Consider the following 25067-nt stretch of genomic DNA (forward strand, 5'->3'; position numbering starts at 1 on the left):
GGTGGAAATGAAGAAATCATTCATTTATGTGAACAAAATAATTCAACATTTGAAGGTGCATATGAAGCAGCAATTGAATTTCATCGAAATGATTTGTTTCATTATATTTATGAAAACAAATTAGAAAAATTAGATGATGGTAAGACAAACATTAATGGTTTGGGTTGTCGGTGTATTGAAAATGGAAATTATGAGATTTTCATATATTTAGAAAAAGAAGGAATGAAAATTGATGATGAAATCATTATACAAGCAGCAAAAATTGGTAATTTATATCTTATTAAATCTTTTCTTCAGAATACTCAAGTTCCAAACAATATTTTCGCTTATGCTGTAGAATCGGAAAACATTGAACTTATACATTATCTATTAGAGCAAGAAGGAATTGATATTAATGCTAAAGATATTTATTTGTTTTATTTAAAATCCGTTTTTCAAAATAATATTTGGAAATTATTTAAATTATTTGATACAGCACTTATTTATGCATCTGAAAATGTTAATGCAGAAATAGTTAAATTACTTCTTGAACAAAAAGGAATTGATATTAATGCTAAAAATTATATTTTTTTAGATAATTTTATATTTCAAAATAATATTCGGAAATTATTTAAATTATTTGAAACAGCATTTATGAAAGCATCAGAAAATGGTAATATTGAAATAGTAAAATTACTTCTTGAACAAGAAGGAATTGATATTAATGAGAAAGATATTTATATGTTTTATTTGAAATTTATTTCAATATTTTCTAATTTCAAAAATAATATTTGGAAATTATTTAAATTATTTAGAACAGCACTTATGAAAGCATCTGAAAAAGGTAATTTAGAAATAGTAAAATTACTTCTTGAACAAAAAGGAATTGAGATTAATGCGATAGATATTTATTGGTTTTATTTAAAATTTATTTTAATAATTTGATATTTCAAAATAATATTTGGAAATTATTTAAAATATTATGGACAGCACTTGTGCATGGAACTTTAAATGGTCATACAGAAATCGTTAAATTACTTCTTGAACAAGAAGGAATTGAACTTAATGCTAAAAATATTTATTTGTTTTATTTGATATTTATTTTAATAATTTTGGGTTTCAATATAATATTTGGAAATAATTTTCAATATTTTATACAGCACTTATAATAGCAGCTGAAAGAGGTAATGTAGAAATAGTAAAATTACTTCTTGAACAAAAAGGAATTGATATTAATGCCAAAAATATTTAATTATTTTATTTATTATTTATTCGAATAATTTGATATTATATTATAACATTTGAAATTTAATGACAATGTTTCAAACAGCACTTGGAAAAGCATCTGAAAGATATATTATAACAACTGCTGAGCAGAAAAGAAGTGATATTAATGCACAAAATATTTATATTAATAATACAATATCTCTATATAATATTTGAAAATCATTCGAAATATTTAAAACTGGACTTATTTCTGATTCTTCAAGAAATTATATTGAAATAGTTAAATTACTTCTTGAACAAGAAGGAATTGATATTAATAATAATGATATTTCTTTGTTTTATATGAAATTTGTTTTGATAATTTCTTATTTCAAAATCATTTTTGAAATTTCATAAAAACATTTCAAAAGGCAATTAAGTTATTATCTGATCATGGTCACATGAGCTTAGTTCAGGAACCTCAAGATAAGACCACATGAAAATTACATGGAATCCGGATTTGAAAGGAATTGAACGTATCGGATTTTGTAAATCATGTAAATAAAACATGCTTCAATGCCTATTCAATTATTTTCATGTTTGTGAGAAAATATTTGCTCATTCAATTGTGTTTCAATTAAAATAATTTCGCCTAAAATATTCTATGAAAATAAAAAATGACATCAAAAATAAAAACTACTTTTGATCGTTTTTTTACAGAAATACCATTCAAAAAGTTGGATCGGTGTGTGTCATTTGTTTGTGAGATGCACCTTACTTTCAAATTGATCACTCCCCATTGAATTTTGAATTCATTAGATTTTGTATTTGAAAGAGCATTTCATTTCACAAAGAATGAATCACCCAAGCAACAAGCCAAAGAAATCAAGTCAAAGGGATAAGAGAGAAAAAATGCTCTACAAGAAAGTTTTAGGTAACTTTGTTGTTATAGGAAGTAAAGGAGAAAAAATTGTGAATGATATCTTGAATCATGATGTCACACTTTGTAGAATGGTATCCCTCGCAACCGTAATTTCAGGAATGTCTGGTTTGCCTTTAATACGCCTTTACAAAAGGAGAAAACCATTAATGTTCAAGTGGTTCGACGAAAACTATCTCGTAGTTAACGAATGTAGAAATTGGATTAAACTTGTCTATCAGTAGGCACCAATTTCTGGCAAAAAAAAAATAAAAAAAAAAAAAAATAAATAAATAATAAATAAAAAGATTATATTTCTATAGAACCGTTCGACTGTTTGCCACAATTTTAAATTCAAAAAATGTTTCTTTCAATTTTCTTTCGTGAGCTCGTCATGACGAATTGTACGACATAGAATTCCTATTTATGAGTAGTACACATGAATTTTATTCATATGATATATCCCATTCATTCATTGCTCAAACAAATATATTATTTTCAAAAGCATATAAAATTTGTGAAAGCAGAAATTTCAACGATTAGAATAATTGTAACATAAATTTTGTTATATATTTTGGTTTATTTTATTATCTTTGCTTACCGGATATTTACTTGGGTTAGTCATCGATATTCTAACCGCCGATGAACGATATAAACATCGACATTATAACCGTAACGATATTGATGTATATTGATAGGATATCAGTATTTTTCACGAATATTTTTGAATTAACCAATAACAGAATAAAAGTATCAGCGAAATTGAAACAATGTTTTTTCACATAACATTTCATGATGAATGATCGTTATCTTCACAAAAAGTATTATCGGTCCAGATGAATTCAACGTTTTAATACGATTATTTTCGACTTAACGAACGACTTTTTCATAGAACGTTCTGTAAAAAACCGCTGACATTTTCAACCGTTTAATAAAAATTAACGTTCAACATAATTTTACTCAGGTATCGAAAACGCTTCGTAATGATATCTTAGGTCTCGATTTTTTGTTATACGCGCTTCGTAAGGATACCATTTATTCTCTAAAATTAATTTTTCTGCTTTTTTAATATGGTGATTTAATTGCAAAGATAACGTTTGACCAATTCCACAAAGATACATTATACTTCTCCAAAGGTATTCCTTTTCTTTTTCAAGTTCTTCTTTTTTCTTAATTAGCATTTCTTTTTCTTGATATAATTTGTTTACATCTTCAATTTCGTCCTCAAATTTCTCTTCCTTTAACTCAATGGAACTACAAACTTTCGTAAAGATTCTTGACAAGAGACTAATGTGCAAAAGCTTTTCATTATTTTCCTTGATTTGATCTTGCATCGTTTTAAATTCTTTCATAAAATCGTTGTTTTTCATTTGATATTGATTAGTTGGAGGTTTCTCGGCGAAAGGCAATGAATGCTTTTTTCTTGTTTCTTCATCATCGATAATATTTGTTCCAATCAGCATTAAAATTTTTTTATATTGAAGAATCGATGTTTTTTGTTGCAGCTCTAAGAAGAATAATTGCTCACTCAACTGAACATGCTCACTTTCTAGTTTCTTTAGCTCATTTAGAGCTTGCGCATTCCGAAGTTTCCATTCTTCAAAATTGTACATTAATCTTATCATCAAAGTTTGATGCGTGTTAACATATTGAAAAATTAACCGTTTCAACAAACAAAAAATTAATTTTTCGATATAATTATGCATGAAAAGTTAATGAAAATGAGCTAAATGTATCACTTTTAATGAGAATTATTCATATACATTTTTTTATATGGCGTGTTGACCATTATTTTTATTGTATTCTAGATTTCGATTTTGATGTATTTTTGTGCTTCATAAAGTGATGGTTGATTCATAAGTAAATATTTAAAACATTTAACCGAAGAAAAAAATGCTGCATAATCTATTAATGTAACATTTTCTGTATTAATAAATGAACATCTTTCATAAAGTGATCGTTCATTTGTTTGATTAAAATCGAATTCATTTTGTGATGATATTTCTTGAAGTTTTTCGATTTCATCATTTCGAATTATTTTTGCAATTTCATTTGGATTAATTCCTTCTTTAATCAATTGCTTATGAAGTGCAAAATCATTTTTTGAAAGTTCTTCATAAGAAATATTTTCTTGATCAAATAAATATTCATATTCATCTGATTTATCTTGATTAATATGAACAAAAAATGGTTTATGTATATTTTGAATGATTTTTGATTCAAGTAAATTATACTTAATCATGTAATTAAGTAAATATAATGATTCATGTGTGTTTTTTTTAAGTAGAAATTGAGAAAATAAATTTATTATTTTTGAGTTGATTTTATTGTTTTCTTCATATTTTTCAATTTCTTGTAATAATCTCAAATATATATCAAAATTATGACTATTAATCAGAATAGATGTATATATCATTCGGATTATCATGATATCATAAGATATTGGATATTCTTTACAAAACTGTATTTCCTTCGTATCGTTCGCCGATGGACTCATTCTGAAGTTTATCAAAAACACAATTTTGGATTTTCACGAAGCAATCTGAGCTATAAACAGAGATATCACTTGATGATTTGCCATTGGAACCTGAAAAGAAGCAATTTCCAACATGTGATCTATTCATCATTAAAAGAAAGTTATTACTGATCCTTCAGAGCCAGATGCATTATTATAAAATTGACAGTGATGATATTATACCAAGACAAATTTTTCAGATCAGTCCAAGTTGCACCAAAATTAGGAGCATAAGTATTTTTGATCATAACAAATTTCATTATTGGCATTGTGAACTCGAAACATACTGTAAGTTTTGGCTTCACAATAAGTTAAGTTTGTGTAAGAAATGCTTGAAGTGTATGATGTTTCTTTTAGTGATCCTGAAAATATTGCAAATCTTTCAGCAAAACTCCTAGTGATTAAGAGCACTAAGAGGAAAATGCCATGAAAACTTGCTATAAAGAGATCCGCCGTAGAGAGATGAACAGTTTTTGAAAATACAATTATTGATTGTTATGTTTGAATCAGAAGCTTTAACTGCTCCTCCATATTCACTTGATACGCATTTATTAAACACGCAGCTATCAATGTGAGCACAGACGTTATCATAAACCTGTTGGTTTCTTATTGATTTACATTTCAATCCAGCACTGAATTCTAAAACAGTGCTACTTATTTAGCTTCATGGGCAACATCAGTCACATCAGCAATGTCACTAGCATTATCAATTCATTGGAACCAACAATATTTACTCTCAGTTCAATTTCTTTTGGATTGTGATCCATTTTTTAATCCATCAATGGGTCGTCCACCCCTTAACTCTTATGAGCCTCTCTTCAAACCCATTGGACACAACCCACAACCCCACTTCGTCTTCCAAAAGGCAATCGATCTTATTGTAATTCCGAAACAGATTGTTATCCTGGGTGGCATAACTGCCAGCGCAAAAGTGTTTTAATGGGAAGTTGTAATCCTGGTGAAATGAGTGATAATTGTCCAATTTACTTCCTATATGATCCTAAAATTATTCAAAGTCATATCTACAATGTCGGACCTGTAACCTCTACCATTACCATTAGGCCTTCATTCTTTACATATAATGGAGGTATTTACTCATCGAATGAAAATGAATCAATTATTGGATCACTTGATGTAACAATAATTGGTTGGGGACAACAAAATTCAACCGACAACACTCCTAGTGGGTGGTGGTATGTAATTCCGCATCTTGGCCGTGATTTCGGCGCTTCTTGCTCAGAAGTGTTCGGCGACCGTTACAACGAAGTTAACGGCTGCGACTCAAATGACAAAGTTTCTGGAATTATGCTTATTAGAATGGGAGCGAATGATTCTGGTATTGAATCCAATGCTGTTGGCGCCATTCCATATAATATGGCAACAGAAGAATATGAGAATTCAAACTAATATATCTCATTAAATAATTTTCTTTATTATACTAAATCAAATAATTGTATTAATGAAAAGAAATTTACTTACTCTTGTTTTAAATCTGGGAATTGAGCATAAAATTCATCATAGGCCTCTTGATTTTGCTTAAGATATGGATATTTTTCATAAAATTCATCCAACCTTTTTTGAGGCACTTTTTTATGCAATACGAATCTTTCATAATCTGGTGGATTTTCAAATTGTTTGCCTGGGATACCATTAAATCCTCCATTATAGAAAAAGAATTTTGTCTTACAAATGTTACAAACAACATTGTTACAACCATCATCTTTATAATAAATTTCTCCGCATTTTGGACATGTTCTAAAACCTAATGGGCATTTGTTCTGTAATGACTTACTTAAAAGCATATCATATTCTTGTAATCTAAAATTATACTTAACATAATCCGGAATTTTATTTGTATTAAAACCTTTTAATAAGTGGTGAAAATGCCATTGAATTTTAAAATTATAAAAATAATCAACAACTCTTCTAATGTATTCATCTCTATTATCAGGATTTATGTTTAAAAATTCGGTATCATCAGGTTTCAAAAAGTCATATTGTTCATTTGATAAATTTACAACATTACCATTATCGTCAATAATATCAAATTGATTGTAGTCTGGGGATTCAATGCAATCCTGATATAAATCTTTAGCATCATGATGCTGATTTGGATATACTTCTTTTAAGTCATGGAATGAAATTGCTTTGCTTAAAAGCTTCTTATAAAAAACAAGTGGGAAATGTATTGATGTTTGCGTCTTATTCGTAACGTATGCTGATATTAAAAGCCCAAGGATTTCTAAGTTTTTAGCATTATCATCATTCTTTTCTATGTCTGTATTAAACCAATAAATGTTTTTACTGTTGGAGATACATTTCATACAATTTGTTTGTGCAATGAAAAACCAAATTAAATCCATTGAAATTGGTGCAAATTCGAGATTTACTTCGCGTGTAAGTTTAAGACTAATTTGTTCTCCTTCATCAATATGTGTCTGTAATTTCTTAATATCATTTAATTCTTGATCACCAATTCGTATTATGGCTTCTTTGCTTATATTTTGAATTACTTGTGCGTCATATTCTTTCTTTTTTGTTATGAAAGGAATCATAAGTTTATATTCTTGTTCTATAGTTTGTGTGGTGTTGTTTTCTTTATATTGTTCAAAAACCACTTCTGGAATAGGACATGCATCTTTATATTCTAATTGATGTTCAAGATTTTCGTTCGCTAATATAAGATAATATGGAACGCGAAATGTCTCACCATGCTTGAATTTATATGCTTCAAAGAAATGATGAAAAATATGAATTGCTGATGCCATTAAAATTCGTGATTTTTCAAGTTGTTGATAAAATTCACCAGTGAAAATTCTTGGTATATCAAATTCAGTTGCTTCAACATAATCACTTGTTTGACTAAATTTATCATATGTTAAGAAATCACCAACGATATTATATGCATGTTTTTTGCATATGTTTCGATAACCCAAGTAATACTAAAAAGGCTCTTTGCATGTTTTTTACATTATTGCTATTTAATATTCTTTCAACTGTTTGATAAATTTTGTCTTCATCAAGATGAATAGTATTAACATTTTCATCATTATTATAATATTTCAAAAGCTGCTTATTAAAATCAAAACTTCCGTCTTCATTTTCTGGTTCTTGAAAGAGATAAATAAATTCATTCTCATTGTAGATATTTTCTGGTACTGTTTCGCTCATCAACCAAAATGAACTAAAATTAGGCATTTTTTAAAAAAATTAGCCAACTTTACTTATCGTTACATTGAAAACACTGGAAAAATAAATTTATTTTCGGTTAAAATACATCAACATTAATTTTTGCCAATAATTACTTCATTGTTTTTTTTATGAACCGAAATTCTTCAATGTCTTCTCCTAAACGTGATTTAGAACCAAGCATTCAAAAACAAATTATTAAATTTAAAGAAACAGAAAAAATAAAGCCGAATGAAAAAGAGGATATTAAATCGTTTGATAATCTTATTTTTGTCTTGAATTTACTATCAGGTGGAAAATTCAAAGATGACTTACAGAAACTAAAACCTAGAGGTAAGATATTTTTCATTGTTAGGGATTCTTATCTAAAGTATGGAAAATTTATATTAGCTCATAAAGAATCCTTTGGATTCACAGAAGATGACCTAAATAAAATTAAAGATGATCTTGTCCCACTAAGTAAATCCACTGATGATAATGCATTTTGTACAACTTATTATTGGCTTTTTAATAAGTGTTCTAGAGAAGATATTTTGCCTGAATTTAAGAAAATAACAACTAATATCAAAAAGGTTAATACTGATTTTCTGACAAATGTAAAAGAAATTCCTAAAAAAACTGAAATCAAAAAGTATAGGAAAACTCAAAATTCCAGAAAATTATCTTAAGATTGGCCAAGTCAAAACGCCTATTTTAGGTAAAAATCAAATATCAGATACATTAACAGAATTACAAGAAAAACAAAACAAAATTAAAGTTGAATCGGTAAGAGTATTCCATAATATGATTATTCAAAAAGTAAGTAAAGAAAAAGAGGAAAACAAAAAAGAGAAAAGGAAGAAACGTATAGATGATTATCGTATGAAAAAAGAAAAATATTTAGCAAACTTTAGAGCAAATTTGCTAAATTCATCAATAAAAAGTCAACCTTGATATCATATAAATCTTGTCTCTTATTTGAAGTTTAACATTGTTTAATAAAAAATTTATTAGTATACACATAAATGTTAAAATTTAGTTTAAAAAACAAACAAAACAAAAAATGATTAAATTCTTCACTTGGGTTCAAGGTACGATTGAATCGCTTTTGATGTTGCCTTTTCCAAGTGCTCCATTTCTATGAGTTCATCACATATCAATCTCAAAGAGTTGAGATAATTGCAAAGATCTTCGTTGGTCCATTCTGTTTCAAAATCTTGGCCCATATGCTTGAGCAAGCGTTGTAGCTCGTGCTTACTACTTTCATTGTTTCCAACTGTTTTATCATCATTTTCAAATTGCTCAAAATGAGAATAAATTTGTGTGACCTTTTGAGAAATTTCGCGACCTAAAAGCTGCATCTGTGCATTAAACTTATGTCTTTCGCACCAAATTTATCATATTTTCCTTGCGTTTTAATAGCTAGTTTCACAATTTCTTCATTTTCTTGTTGTTGTTTTGCATTTTCAGCATTGTCCTTAAATTGGTCAACCATTACACCAACAAATATATTCGCAAAAACAAAAGCACCGACCCATAACCAAAGATCAGAGTTAACGGCCTCCCGACAACCGCCGAAACTTCACTGAAAATTGAGAGCCAACTGTCAAAAGTCATCAATTGGAAAACGGTTACCATCGATTTCCCAAATGAACGAAATTTGTATCTGCATTCGTAATCCTCGTTATCGCTAATTGTATATTCATAAAATAACCATTGCCCTATTATTGCAAAAATACACATAATAAGAACTATTAAGATGGAAACAAATAACATGGATTTGGATGCAGATGCAAGAGCTTCTGTTATTTTTTGAAGTGACGAAATTCTAGGAACAAGACGAAATATACGAGATGCATTAAGAATATAAATTATCTTAATTTTTTCACCAAGATGCATAATATCAAAATTCAATTGGGTACAAACTAAAATAACAAACCCAGGTGGACATATTGATATTACAAATAAAATGAAATCAAAAACATTCCAAACGTTTGTCCAAAAGTTTCGGCGATGTGCAAGAATTTTTAATGTAATCTCAACAAAATAAAACGCTGTTGCAACAAATTCATAGTTTCTAAAAATTTGAAAAAAGAAGTCTGTGTTCTTCTTCGTTAGCTGAGCAAAGGTAAACTGATGAAAATACATTGATAAACAATAAAACTGTGATAAAATAAGAAACAATTGGTGATTGAGTTATCTTAAAAGCTGTGTAAAAAAATGTTACTTTATATTTGTATCTGAGTCGATTTCTTTCTCGATAAATTTGATTAAATTCTGATTTTTCAATCCTCCTGAGTGGCTGAATTGCAACAGGTTGGTTGGGCGTTTGTTTCACAAGTTGGTCAGGTTCTTTTTCAAAATCATCTGATACAGAAGATGATATAGAAACTGCAAAAGGAGTTGATGACCCTTCCATTTTTCTGCTAATTCGCCAGTATCTTCTTCTTCTTCTTCTGCTAATTGATGGCGAAGAAGCATTGATCTTCGTGCAGTTGATTTGATTTTTTGAGGTTTCATTTATTCTATTCTCCTCATGTATTGTAAACTATTGAAACATGAATACGTTAAAAAGTGCATTTTTGCAAAAGGATATGATTTGGTAACAATTTTGGAAATAAAGAGTATTGAATTATATTTTTATAATATTTTTTAAATTTTGCATTGTTGAAACTAAATAAAATATATGTTTCGATTGTTTTGTTATTTGGAACAGAGGCGATTGAAATGCGTCTGACCTCAGAAACAGAAAACAAATAAATACTAAGGAATTGTTATATGAAAAATAATTATCTTGAATTAGTAACAACTAATAAGTTAATTCATAATTATCTTGATTCTTTGAAAAAATATTTAAAATATATTATGGTTAATGTTCAATCATAAAGAGTTCTCTTTTTCTGTTTCGAAATATTGGATCAAGTTAAAAATGACTTCTAAATTAACAATTTGTTGTAACAATTTGTGTGAACACTTAAAATATAAAATTTATCTGACCATATCCTCACGGAAGCATTTTACACTATAAATATGATTATCTCCGGTTTTATTTCCAGTTCTTTGATTGACTTTTTTGATACAAATGAAACAAACGATGTAAGACACTATTATCATTTCCCAATTATATGAGGTAATTTCTATATTATTTAGATACGAGTTATTGAAAACAATATCTGTAAAACAATAATTATAAAATAATATTCAATCTTTAATTAGAAATGATTTATTTCGCAAACAGCTTTAAGAGTTTTCTAATGTAAATCTCATTAGAGATTTCATCAATTATTATAACTGCATAAACATAATTCTAATTCTTAAATTAATTCAACCTGTTCAATTCTATTCTTTAACAAAATTATTAATTTATAAAAAAATTTAATAAATATCATTAACATCACTCAAAGAGCATAATTTTTGGTGACAGTTTGGTTGGTTGACTCCGTCTTGTTATCATTATTATTATAATTAAGATGAAATTTCATATCTGAAACCTATAAGAGTATAGCTTATTTTAAATATCAGAATATTTCAATTATGATTTAAAACATTTTGTGTTCACAAAATCGATTGTGTCATTTTATTCTCACATAAAATTTTTATGCCAGCGACAATACATGTGAGAAAAAAATATAAATATAGCTTGATAAATGAAATGTATAAATATTCTCATATAATTATTTATTTAACGCATTAAAAGAAGTCAAGTGTTTTTACGGAATGAAGTCATTGTTATCGGTTTCTTTTTTTAACGTAAATTTATTTTATCGTACACACAAATATTTAAATGAAGCATACCAAAAAGTCAGAATTGACAACGAGGTAAAATTTTCAATGGTTACACCCGTCTTGTAGCTTTTTGAAATGATACAAAATGAATAAAACGATTAATTAACACTCAAAAACTATCGTTTCAGCTTTTTCAGAGCACAGTTGCTAACAACAAAGTGGCCGTTTGTCATTTGTGATCAAACCATATGCCAGAACATTCAATTTTCAGAGGGCTTTAAAAATAAAATTTGTTAAATAATCATCAATGAACAAAAAAGATAAGCCACCAAAAATCAAGGACTGCTCACAACTGAACTTTAATACTTGGCTAGGACCAATACCTCAAGTAGATCCAGCAGATATTCCCGTTGATAATTCGCCATACCAATATCCTCCGAATTTTGCAAACGATTTTAACAAACATTCAGTCAACGCAGTTAAAAACGCAAAATCCATCGGGTATTCTCAGTACTTGACTTATGTTTATGATATAGCTCCTTATCTATTTTATTGCCCAGGAATTCATCCAAGAGCTCTAACCATGTATTTCTTTAGTATGCCATCACAAGCACCAGCTCTGTTTTACTTCTATTTTTCTTCGATATCTCTTGAGTATGTTCCTCTTGCAGTTGCAATTCGAACGCTATTATCTCGAATTTCTTTTCCAAAAAATATGGCGCAAGTTCTTGTCATCATTGATTCCTTTGCCGACGCATACCATACAGCCAATCCATTTTTGTACGAAAACAAAAGCGATATTGTCAAGATTGTAAATGCGTCCATTGTTTTAACTCTTAACCGAAGAGGCGAAGAATCAATGTCATGCACTTCCTTCCTTAGCATTCTTCAAAGCACTAAATCTCCAACAGAAGACAAAGAACGAGTTTATGAATATTTGAAATCAAATCCAATTCCATTGTTTTTCGGATTTGTGGAATTGACATCTGAACCGAACATGGCAATGTGTGGTGAGCTTACCAAGATTGGTAGCGGATCTCTTCTCAAACGGAAAAAGAAACGATTGTTCCAATTAACTGGGTATACAAACGTAATGCAATCTTTCAAAGGTAAAGAAAAGAACGAGCTCTCTCTGGAGATCCCTCTGACAAACATTAAGGTGAAATATATTCCGGCGAATCAAAAGGATCCATCTCATTTCATCCTTAAGAGTGGCGATGGGAATCCGTTCGGTAAGAAGTATGCCAATGGTAAGGTTAAGCCGAGTAAGAACAACTTCTACACATTTTATGCGAATAATGATAAGGATGTCAGGCATTGGGTGGATATGATTAACTTGGTTTCTTTCCATAAACTGATTAAGGAACTGGCGAAATAAACATTCGCATTAATTGTCTTTTTTGTGCCAATATTGATGTGAAGATTTGAAACCTCCAAAATACAGCGGTTTCATTGAAATAACGCCTTTTTGATAGATTTACTTCGTTATTAATTATTTTTTTTTTTGGAGAAAAAAAAGCACTTTTTTTGCTGACTTTCCACAAATTAATTCTTCTACAAATCATTCAACTTGTTTGTTGACATTAGGCGGCATTTTTATCTTCAATTTTTTGTCTTTTGTGGTATCTCACTAAATATAATTCTTGAATTTCTGTAACAAAAAAGGAATTAAACGGTCGACATTCAAATTTCAATGCTTTTGTGGGCAGTTCAACTTTATTTTGAATGCTTTACATACATGAACAACACTTTTCGACAATCATTCAATTCACAACTTCCAACAGAAATACTTGACAAACCCTCTTAATAAATAGGTATGAGATCTGATCTTGTTTTTTTCCTTCCATTACTAGCTGATAAAAAACTGTTAGAAGACAACTCAGCACAATATGCATTAGTTTCATATGATCGAGATGTAATAATTCCTGCAACAAAACATTTAATGCCTTACATCAAGGAAAACTTAAACAAAGTTTCATCATCAAAAAGAAAGATCAAATTTCTTACAGAGTTTCTTGCCGTTTCTCTTGCAATGCCAATTGAAGAATATAAAAATATCGAAATTTCTGTCGAAATTTATGAAAAATGGTTAAAAGACCCATCACTGCTTGGAGATACTATAAAGGTGCAAAACAAATATATACAAAAGATTGTTTTACAACTTTCTTCTCCATTTGGTTTTATTAACTCAGAAAATTCGAATCTTGAAGAATTTGAAACAAAATTTTATAAGATTTTAACGAGGATACTTTCCATATATCTAAATCTTGCTCGAGAACAAGGCAAGATTTTCACAAATGATACATGGGTTATTTTATTTAAAACATTAATTGGAGTATGTGACTCGATTTTTAGCTTCGATTTCAGTAGGCTACTCTCTTCAGGCAAAGATTCATTTATAAAGGACAAAGCAGTTGATACATTATTTTCCATTCTTTATGTAAGTGGTCTTAAATCCGATGATGTATGGAAGACCTTTCAACTTTACTTTCGTAGCTGGAGTAATGACATCAATTTCATCAAAAATTGGGGAAAAAATTTGAAAATATTATTTTTTGGATTAACATCATTTTTATTTTCACAGCCATTGGCACTTAATGAAGTCTTTGATGGTGGCATTTATTCAATAGAAGGGAATGAGCTTGACATCTCAACTCTTTTTTTCATATTCAATAACGTATACCTATCGGTAGGCATTGAAAAAATTGTCACTTCACCTGACATTTTTTCTGATGTCGCCGATTCAATTAACTTCATCGTCCAAACCGCTCGAACCGTTTCGGAAGAGAACTCTCAATTCTTTATTCAGAAGTTTCCAGCTCGAGAATTTCTTCGCTTATTTGGATCAATACTGACAAAATCACCAAGCGACCAAACAAGTGATTTTGATTTGGCACTGTCCAAAAATACTGATTCAATTCTTTTTATTATATCAAATTTCGATCTTAAAGGTACCGAGAAAATTTACCCACATCTCATTACTTTTGTACTGAATAGGGTTAATGGATTCCATCAACTTAATAATGCTGCTTTTATTCAAAGAGGAGCTGATTTAATTTCATCCAATATCCAAGGAACAGGTTATATATCTATTCAATCTCTTCGCCTCATGGAGTTTTTTGATATGTCTCAAGTTTCTAGTGTCTACAAGAAAGAATATTTATATCCATTTTTATGTCAATTATTTATTACTGCATCTGAGATATCATCATTAAATCCTGAAATTGTAGAAGTCATCAACAGTGTTAACAACAAGAATTACTTCGAGAAACCGTTCAAATGCGTTTTTTCACAAATTGATAATATTGATAATTTATTTTTCGTTATGGTAGCCACTTCATTTACTTTAAACATATCAATTCTCAGTGAGATAAAGCGTAAGTTAGTTCATTCAAAGAAAAGCGGCTTTAAGCAATCATCATTGATATCGTCAATTTTTTGTTTTTTAAGTGTTATCATAAAATACGACAAAGACATAGTTGAAGTAATGCATGACCAAGACTTTATACCATTAATTGTCTCAATTGTTCAAACTACAAAAGACGATGTCAACTTACTCATTTCATCGTTACAGTTATTCCTATCGTTGATTGAATGGGGCGACGATATCTTTCAAAAAGGGAATAACACGACCTCATTTTTAACGTACACCAAATACATCAAAATGATTTTGGCATCAAACGCAACCGACATTCATTCAAAAAGTTTAAACAAAATCGAGACATTATATGAAACCATCTTAAGCAAAGTTAATCTCCATAACCCTTGTTTTGATTATTATTCACGTCAATTAGACACACACATTCAGATCAATGAGGATTACATCATCAACTCCATGAAAATCACATCGCCAATCATTAATTATTATACAATTAATGATAATTTATTAGTATCATTCATCGAATATTCGAAAACTAACACACAATCACAAATAGTTATAGCACGTGGATCATTCGGTAAAAGTATTTGGACAATTAAAGACTTTTGTAAAGGCCATACTAAGGAGCCAATGCTTTCTAACATTATAAAACCTAAAGAAATCACAAAATTAAAAGAAATAGAATCAGTTCCATCGAAGAATTCTTCACCGAAATATTTACCACAAATCAAATTAACACAACTTAATCAAGACGACGAATTATTACGTGATAAATATATCGATGAATATTATCAATGGCTTAATTGGGACAAATATTCATTTTGTTTGCCATTAAATTATAATTCATTAACACAACGAACACAAATATCGAACTTCTTAGCGCGCATTGGTTTGTTGGGCAGTCATAACAAGTTTAATATCAAATTACAAAATGATAATATATCGAAAGTTAAAAATGTCATTAAAACTTTGGATGAAACTGAGAAATTGAACTTAATAATTGTTCCAATAATCCATGTGATAGAATCTGATGATTCATTGGAGTCAACAATTAAACATTTTCGTACGAAATCAGAAAAATTACAAATTTTCATGAGCCAAATCGCAGAGCCGATGATAATAACAAAGGAATCGTCAAAGTTACACAATTTGCCAAACTTTAACACTTCTGTACCCGTTCTCCCGATATCGAATGGAGCAATCGCATTTGTTTGCACATCAATGTTAGAAAACGAAGTTGATGCATTAAATCTGATAAATAATTCAAAGGATTCAATGATCAGAATTATATTCAATGAGACAAACTTTGACATAAAATTCAATAAATACATTAACGGTAATAACCGTAAACAGTTGCAGTTAATTGTGAAGCCGTTAATAAACGGCGCGTTCCAAATAACATCAAACCCATTGAACTTGGCAAACTATATAATCCCATTCTTGCAAAAGCAAACAATGAGAGCAAAGTCTTTCGCTTTTAACGTTGCGATTTGTATGGAAATATTTGCAGATGAAAGAGACGAAAATGAATTTGAAAATCTGTGTAAGAAAAGAGAAGAAATCATTAAAAAGGAATTATGTAATGATAAAAGTGTCGATAAGGAATTAGGAACTGAAATAGCATTCTTGTCAATAAATGAGTAAAAGTTTTGTAATTTTAAAGCACTTTTGTGTAAATCACTTAATTTGTGTCTCTGGTAACTCGGAGTTGTACTTAAAGCACAAGGAGCTTCACAACTTTATGTATCAAAAAATGATTTTTTTTGATCCATCAAAAGATTTTGTATGGAAAACAGAATCAGCAAAGAAATGCTGCGCGATTTTGTTATAGAACGGATATCATGAAATTGGACTTCTTTTACTAAGAAACATAAACAGGCGAAGAAATCTCTTTGCGTTATGCAGTTTCGAAGAAGGAAGAACATGAGTGAAAGTGAGGATATTTGCCACATACGATAGAGTTTTCAATGCGCCATTTTGTGAAATATGAAAATCAAAGGTTTACATAGCCGTCGGATAACATTCGGCCAAATAATGTCTTCGAGTTGGGTTCTTTATACTTTGTTGGTGATTCTCGTGCTATTTATTATGCTAACAGTTCACGTTTGGAAAAATAAGGAATATTACTTTGAAATGGTAGGAATGGAACTTCCACCCCAACTGCAAAATAGAATGAAAAGAAATGAAAAGAAAGTTAGAGCCCACCCAAACGCAAGAAAAACCGGCAAAGCAAAAAGACATGCTAAATAAATCATATGTTGATTTTATTTAAATCGCATTTTTGATATCAAAACAATCCTCATTGTTATTTGTGTTTTTTATTGGCGTTATAATTTAGTGTCACGTATTAATTAAAAATATCCATTATTTATTAAAAATATAAAATTATCAAAATCAGATTTTGCTTTAGAATTTCAATCTCCGAAAGTTTGAACTTAAATAAAAACAAAAAACATTTCCCTAAAAAAATTTTATTTTGACAATTCTATTATTTGTGTGTATTTGGACAAAAGAACATCATTTGCAGGTGATGCCTCGTATCCTAAGCACTCAGCGCACAGGTCTGCAATATATTTTTCTCTATACATTAAATCATTTGTGTTTATCATTTTTGGAATTTTCTTTGATTTTTTTTCTTTTGAATGTGTTCCATTTCGTTTTTTACCCCTCGAATCACTTCTAACGAGAGTCTTTTTCCTTGGCGAGTTTAAGAACGAACTTGTATTTGATGTTTGTTTACCAGCGAAATGATCAATAAATTCTTTTTTAACCTGAGCCATTAATTTCTTGATTTCTGCTAATTGTTCCTGTGGTGCTTTTGTTATGTAATGCTTTTCATCTTGTTCAGGCCAATTTGCTTTTTCTAATCCAGAGTTTGTCACTTTTTGGCAAAAGTTAACAAACGAATTAACGGATTTAACCGCCAGGCCATCGAACGATAACTGTTTGAGACCGTTATCGATGATTTGACTAAGTAATTCGACGCCTTTTTCTTTGATTTCTTGGCCGGTTACATCCAAATTTTCCAATTGAAAACTTTCGTTTCCTAATTCCTCCAGAATTGGATATAAATGTTCACCATAAACAGTGGGCTGTTCAGCTCTTAATATTAATGTGTTAAGTTTACATTTCTTGATATAATTCAAAAAGTATTGAATTGATTCATCAATACCATCCATTTTAAATGTGTTTGATAAGTTTAAATTTAAGAGACTTGTGTTATTAGATAAAAACCCAAAGAACTTTTTAGATGATTTGGAATCCATTTTGTTCTTTTTCCATGACAAATCTATAAGTTTAGGTAATTTAACAGTCAACAAATAATCATATTGTTCTTTGGAATCTAATCTTATTGCGTCAAATGCTAAATAACTTGGCGAATTTCTTGATGCTGATAAAGTGTTGAATAAAGACTTAAACGAATCCAAAGTAAACGTGCAACCAGAAAAGGAAACGGTTGTGAGTTCACCGAAGTCGTTTATTTGCCTCTTCAATGGGGACTTAAAGTCGTTTTGTGACAAGTCCAGATTAACTATTGAGTTCTTAGACGTCGTTACTTCGGGGAGAATTACTGAGACATCTAAGTTACAATCAATTAATGATAATTTCTTGATTCGTTCTTTAGCTTTGGAATTGGTGGAAAAGAACTCCTTGAGGCACTTTTGGAAGTTGTCTGACCGAACTGTTTCGAAATAAATAGAATTTAGATTATCAAAACAATTTGAATTGCAAAAGTAATTGAAGAGATTAACGATAGTGATATCTGAGAATCGACATTTGCAAAAAGAAACCGATTGAAGTTCACTTCCAATGGTTTGTAGATATCCTATGAAAGATAAAAATGAGCTTGTTGTTAACTCACAGCGAATGAAATTAAGTTCTTTAACAGGGAGCTTATTTTCAATTGATGTTTTTGTAATTGAGTCTATTGATTCAATAAATGTAATACATGTAAATGTAAGTTTTTTGATGTTAGGATTGTTCTTAATAATCGGAAGGAAATGTGGAAGAAAAGAACAAAAGTTGAGACCTTTAAATGTGATAGAATTAATGACATTATCGTGTGCAACTGAATCAACAATAGCACCAATATAACTGGAAGCTGCAATATCGCCAGTAAAATCGAAACTCTCTTTTGTAGACTTAAGAATTTCGATGGTTTCGGCAATTTGATCAACAGATGTTGATTTGGTTAAACGTTGATTTGCAAGAAGAAATGAAGTAAATCTATCTGCAAGGATAGATTCACTTGTATATTTGGTTTCACATTTAGCAAACTCTGGTTTGAGATCTGTGGCGCATTCAAATCTAAATTTATGATTAACTGATTCGCCAAATAAAGCTGTTATAGTCGAATATACAATGGCCGCGAGCTTTACTAGCTGTTCGGAACAAATTGTTATTGCGTTTTGTGGGTTACTTCCTGTAATGATCATACTATTTTGCCCGAGAAGAATCAGACTTATTTCTTCAAATGAAATTGTTTTGGAAAGAATGTATGATCTTGGGAAAGATTTTTTTTCAAGAATGAAAAATCCAGGTGTACAAACCAATAAATATCTGTTATGAAAACTTCCATGTTTGTTCATTAACTTAATTTTCCCAAACCAAAGTAACTTCGTGTTGCTTAAATGAAGCAAAGGATGAAGATTCGCATATTGCGATAGTTCTTGACTTGGGACAGATTTCATGGGAAATAAAATGGTTGTAAAATTCAGGGCACCATTCAATTATTAAGTAACTATAAACTTTATGCAGCAAGAAACAAAATCAAAAAGTTCGCATAACCTGACATTTATTCACAGAAAAACAAAATCAGAAATTTCTCAATAAAAAATTTGATTTTTAATTCGAAATTCGAAAGTTGTGATGTCGTTTTATAATTAATATTAAATATTTAATGAATAAAGAATTATCAAATTAAAATATAAAGATTTTCATATTTTTTAAAAATGTTAAACTTCAAAATTGAAATTGATTTATTTTTATATCTTGAAACTAATGTTACAAAATTTTTAGTTTTTTACAAATTATTGTTTGCATAAATAATAATATTTCGTTATATCATATAATTTTTATTTGTCGTTTCTAAAATTTCTGGGAAAAATTATTAGCGGTTTTTTTACATGCAAATAAAGGATATTGAAAAACTAAATTGAATATTTTATTCTATCAAAATAATGAATTGAATCCAATTCTGCGCAGAAAGCATTCAAAAAGAGTTCATTCAATTCAACGCGTTGAAACGTTCGCGGACAAAATGATCAATTAACATTGTCACTTTTCGATTATTTATTTGTAACGAAGACAGAAGAAATTTCAAATTCGGGTTCTTTACTTCCTCTTTTTATCCTTTTGTTGTAAGAGCTTATTTGTTTTGTATTTGATGACAGCATCTTTAGCTTCGGCGAAAATTGTATATTGAAGAGCTGCATATGGGATGATCTTAACCATGTTAACACTAAGTCCCTTGAAGAATCCTCCGACGCCTTCGTTCTTGTAGATGCTCTTAAATGTTCCAGCAACTGTTGTTTCAGTATTGCCCATTCTCTTGCCAGCAATCATCCTCTTACGAACGACATCGAATGGATAAGCAATTGTTTGCGAAATTGCTCCAGAAATTGCACCGATGACGCAATTTACAACTGGCTTGATTTCATTTGTCTTGCCAATCTTTGTCTTGTAAAATTGGCAAAGACCATCATAGCAATAGAATTGTGATCCTTCGAATGGAATGGCGCCCATGATTGTTGGTGCAAGGCCAGACCAAAATGCAGTGATTCCTTCTTCCTTAAGGATGGTAATGACTGAGTTGAAGATGCCGTTGTACTTAACTGGGTCAAGGAGAATACGTGTGTGAACAAAATCAAGTGGATAAATAACTGACTGACTAACAAGACCTGCACATGCACCCATCAAGGCACGCTTTCCACCTGTAAGATGGTCACCGAAAACTTTTCTTAATTCTTCAAGAACAAAGAACTTTAATGCTGATTGTGGACCTTGATTTAAGCATCCAGCAAAGTTACCACGCCAAAAGGCAGCAATTCCATCTTGTTGCCAAAGGCCTTTGATTGTATCTTTAACATTTCCTCCTTTGGAGTTAACCTGGAGTAAAATCTTAACAACATCAAATGGTGATGTAAGAGTACGTGTAACAACTCCAGTAACCATTCCGCATAACAAGTTCTCGTACTTGTTGATTTCTACCTTAGGAGCTGGTGACGTGGCAATGAGGATGGTGTCTGCCTCAGTCGACATGAATAAGTGGCCGGTGTTCATTAAAAAAGTTGCGTTTGTGAAGCATTGAAATTTTTGGAGTTAAAGCGAATTTGATCGTTATCATATCGGCCGTGAACATTAAGGGAAAGTAAAATTTTAAAAATATGTATCAATATTATTATGATACATAAGAACAAAACAGACTGCTGACACCTTAAAAGTGGCCATTTTTTCCCTATTTCATGTCAACCGAGATACAAGATATACTAACTTTGTCCAGAGCCTCCAATAATGAATAAATTGTTTCAAAAATTATCCGATTTATAGAACATATAAATTATAAGAAATTGCAAAGACAGATTTTTGAATTTTTGCTCTGATCTATAGATATTGAAAATCTTGTATAGCTTAAAAACAGAATGAAAACCATTGAAAAATTATATAAACTAATATTGACCATTATTAGTTCTATATATTTATTGAATTTGAACTTCTGTTTTTTATCCTAAAGCCCAAAAAAGCATTTTGAAATTTTGGAGATTGCTCATAAAAAAATAAGATAACGAAATTTGGTTAAGATAATTTTATTGAATAGAATGTGTATACTTATTTATTTATATTTTTTAAAATTTAGTACAGTGGAAAATGAAAAAAATTGGTTTTCTGATTTGAAACGACCGTTCATTTGGTTGGCAGCGTATTATTTAATACAACATACTATGTTATTATTTAAATTAAATAATATTTTCGTAATTATTGTTTTCTTGAAGTTAATACAAATTGTCATGTGAATTACATTATTAATTAATATCAAAAATAAATCAATTTATTTTCTCAATAATAATTTTGTGAAAAAAATAATAGTGGTGAGATATCGGAGACACTTTTTGAGCAAAGCTCAAAAAGTGGCATTACTTGTATTGTATAAAATGAAAAGTAGGCTTCCAAAAAAACATATATAGACAAAATTACAGTGATTACAGTATTAAAATAATTATTAATATGATGTGTACCTTTAATAAAAAATGATGTTTTTATAAATTATGATTTTTTTGTTTCAAAATTCACTTTTTATAAATTAGATATACCCTAAAAATCATACCTCTTTAACTTTATAAGATTATGAATCAAAAGTGTTCGAATTATTTTAAATTTATTTGTCTATATAATTCTTGAGAATATATATATTTTTATGCATTATTTATTATACTTCTCACAAAAATTAAACATATTATAATTAGTTATAATATTTATGTTATATAAGTCAATAATATTATTTTAATATTTAATGTTTTTTTCGTATTAATGATGATCAACATGTAAATTTTATCATTAATTAATATTAACAAAGTTAGTTATATGGTCTTAGATCTATAAAAATATAAATGCATTATTCTATATCCGAGAATGTCGTTAAAAAGGTCAAATTTTAGAAAAATCAAAAGGTTTTATCGATCGTTATTTCGACCAGTTTAATTTTTCAAATGAATCAAAATCAAACAGCAACAACAAATCAGAACTCTCAAAACGAATGGGAAACGTTTACAACGCTCAAAAACATAATCTTTGGTTTGAATATAGATAATTTTGCTCAATTGATATCAACTGAATGAGAAAAAAATCATAAAGTGTTGCCAAAAATTATTCCCAGTCCGTTTACTTTTTCTTATATGAAAAAACATCAGCAAAAGCGATATTTTATCCTGCAAAATATTCAACAAGGATATTCAAATATGGAAATAGAAAGAAAAACAGGAATAAATTATAAAACAGTTGCAAAGATCAGAATGATGATTGACAATGGTGAAAATATTTTTATAAATTTTGGAAAAATTTGGGCCCCAACAAAGCAAATCTCAGATATAGTCGAATATATTAAAACAATGACCGAAAAGAACCGTATAATGTCAAATGAAGAATTGGCCAATATATGCAATTCATCAAATCAATTTACCAATATCTCAAAATCAACGGTTCAAACAATTAGAAAAAAATTAGGATTCAAGTTACTACCACCTATTTATACATTCTATATCACTGAAGAACAAAAAACTGCAAGAGTCTTTTTTTGTCGCAAACACCTATTTGAAAAAACAAAATGGGATAATATGTTTCTTATGGATGAATTTTATTTTTGGCTTGGAGATGACCACCGTCCGTTATACAGAAGAAGAGGAAAAATTTGTGATGAGATTAAAATATGTGAAAAGAAATTTCCTGAAAAGGTATTAATCTTTGGTGGAATATCAAGGAAGGTCAAAACATCATTAATAATTGTGGAAAAACAGACTGTTGATGCGATCACATACATTGATGAATTAATGAATGGATCCGGTCTTATTCCAGTCATGAACCAAGCCTATGGAGTAGGAAAATGGATTTTAATGCAGGATGGAGCCACGGCTCACACATCCAAAATAACTATTGATAATTTGAAAAATTATGTAAATATTATAGAAAATTGGCCGGCGATGTCGCCTGACCTCAACCCTATCGAGAATCTATGGAGTATCGTTAAGGCGAAAGTATATGAATCAAATCCGCAAACAACAGAGGAACTAATTGAATATTATTGTTGTATGGAGTTCAATTTCTGAAGAAGTTATAAATCACCTTATTGACTCCATGGAAGAGCGTATGAAGGAAGTAATAAGGAATTTTGGTGGGCCAATAAGCTTCTGAATTTTCTGAATAAAAGTGAAACTTCTTTGACCAAATTTTATTCCCAAATGTAAAATATTTCCAATTTAAAACAATCGTAATTAAGTCAATTATTTTTGAATTATATCTATCGTTGGGAATAATTTTTGACAACACTTCATGTTTTTCATATAGGATTTATTTTTTGCCGAAAAATAAATTAAATTGAATTTTGTTGAGTTTTGTAAATTCTCATTATCCTGAAAAACAATATCATTCAATATGATGATTTAAAATTGAGAAAATATTTTCATAATAATACATAGGGAATTATCATTGTTGCATAAATATGTTTGACATTTTACTAATTCATTAGACATCGCTTTTCAGTTTCTATATCATTATTATATATATCAACGAATCAGGCGGTTGATACTTTAACCGTAATTTCCTCTCAAAAATTATCATTCAATTTCATCTATCGGAGCGGCTCCCAGTTTTTCCTAGAAAATTTCGGTTATTTTTTCGGATGTTTATTCTTTACGTGTATCGTCATTCAATAATGAAAAGTTTATTATTAGAAAAAGTTTCATTTTCGAATTAAATGATTTACTTACGCATTTTTTCCTTCTTATTTTTTGCGCTGACCATTTTTTCCCTATATCATATCAACCAGCAAGCTTCCATATCATGATTTGATTCATTTTTTATCAATTTTATTTCTTTTTTTCTTTTCTCTTAATTTTTTTCTTATCTTATTATTCTTCTTTTATAAGGATCCAGTATAAACTGCCCTACTGAAAATTTATTCTTTTCCAAGAAATCTCGGTGGTTGAATGTAATACTTACGATTAAAAACAAACAATATTTCTTCCATATGATGTACTATTTATTTATTGAAATATTAAGATTTTTGATAAAATATGACAGATAATTAAATTTTATATTAAAATAAAATGAAAAAAATCGTTCTATTACATTTTTACAAATCTAAATATATAAATAAATATTTAACTGTTTTTAATTTTTATTAGTTATCCATAAAGTTCTATTCATTTCAAATCCAAAAATTCGAATTCTTCGTTAATACAAAATTATAATTAATGGATTATCTTAGCTTTATACTTGGATTTATATTTTGTAATTATCTTTATATATTTAAGAAATGTTGTTTAGATTCTAAAAATACGATTATAATTCATCGAAAAAAGCATAAAAGTTAAAATAAGAAAATCGGTTTTGAAATATATTTATTTCGTAATTATATAGATTAAATCCAATTTATCATTAGTAAAATAAATTACATGGATGCG

At 29.1% G+C, this 25067-nt stretch overlaps 5 protein-coding genes across 5 annotated transcripts; 2 read left to right on the top strand and 3 right to left on the bottom strand.

Annotated features, from left to right (window-relative positions):
* Window positions 1–5558: 5558 nt before the first annotated feature.
* On the top strand, window positions 5559–6026 carry GO595_004452 (cathepsin B-like; the record flags this gene model as incomplete). Its single annotated transcript, XM_067917585.1, has 1 exon — window positions 5559–6026. One exon carries the CDS (start codon window positions 5559–5561, stop codon window positions 6024–6026), a length of 468 nt encoding a protein of 155 aa, XP_067775576.1.
* Window positions 6027–6094: 68 nt separating this feature from the next.
* GO595_004453 (ubiquitin-protein ligase E3A) lies at window positions 6095–7387 on the bottom strand (the record flags this gene model as incomplete). The annotated part of the gene is made up of 1 exon (XM_067917586.1): window positions 6095–7387. The coding sequence occupies one exon, from the start codon at window positions 7385–7387 to the stop codon at window positions 6095–6097; it is 1293 nt and encodes a 430-aa protein (XP_067775577.1).
* A 4433-nt stretch (window positions 7388–11820) lies between these two features.
* On the top strand, window positions 11821–12891 carry GO595_004454 (uncharacterized protein; the record flags this gene model as incomplete). Its single annotated transcript, XM_067917587.1, has 1 exon — window positions 11821–12891. One exon carries the CDS (start codon window positions 11821–11823, stop codon window positions 12889–12891), a length of 1071 nt encoding a protein of 356 aa, XP_067775578.1.
* A 4472-nt stretch (window positions 12892–17363) lies between these two features.
* Window positions 17364–19328, bottom strand: GO595_004455 (uncharacterized protein; the record flags this gene model as incomplete). Its single annotated transcript, XM_067917588.1, has 1 exon — window positions 17364–19328. One exon carries the CDS (start codon window positions 19326–19328, stop codon window positions 17364–17366), a length of 1965 nt encoding a protein of 654 aa, XP_067775579.1.
* Window positions 19329–20226: 898 nt separating this feature from the next.
* Window positions 20227–21153, bottom strand: GO595_004456 (hydrogenosomal membrane protein 31 precursor; the record flags this gene model as incomplete). Its single annotated transcript, XM_067917590.1, has 1 exon — window positions 20227–21153. The coding sequence occupies one exon, from the start codon at window positions 21151–21153 to the stop codon at window positions 20227–20229; it is 927 nt and encodes a 308-aa protein (XP_067775580.1).
* Window positions 21154–25067: the final 3914 nt, after the last annotated feature.

Source organism: Histomonas meleagridis (genome assembly GCF_020186115.1).
Source record: "Histomonas meleagridis strain 2922-C6/04-10x chromosome Unknown contig_26, whole genome shotgun sequence".
NCBI lineage: Eukaryota > Parabasalia > Tritrichomonadida > Dientamoebidae > Histomonas > Histomonas meleagridis.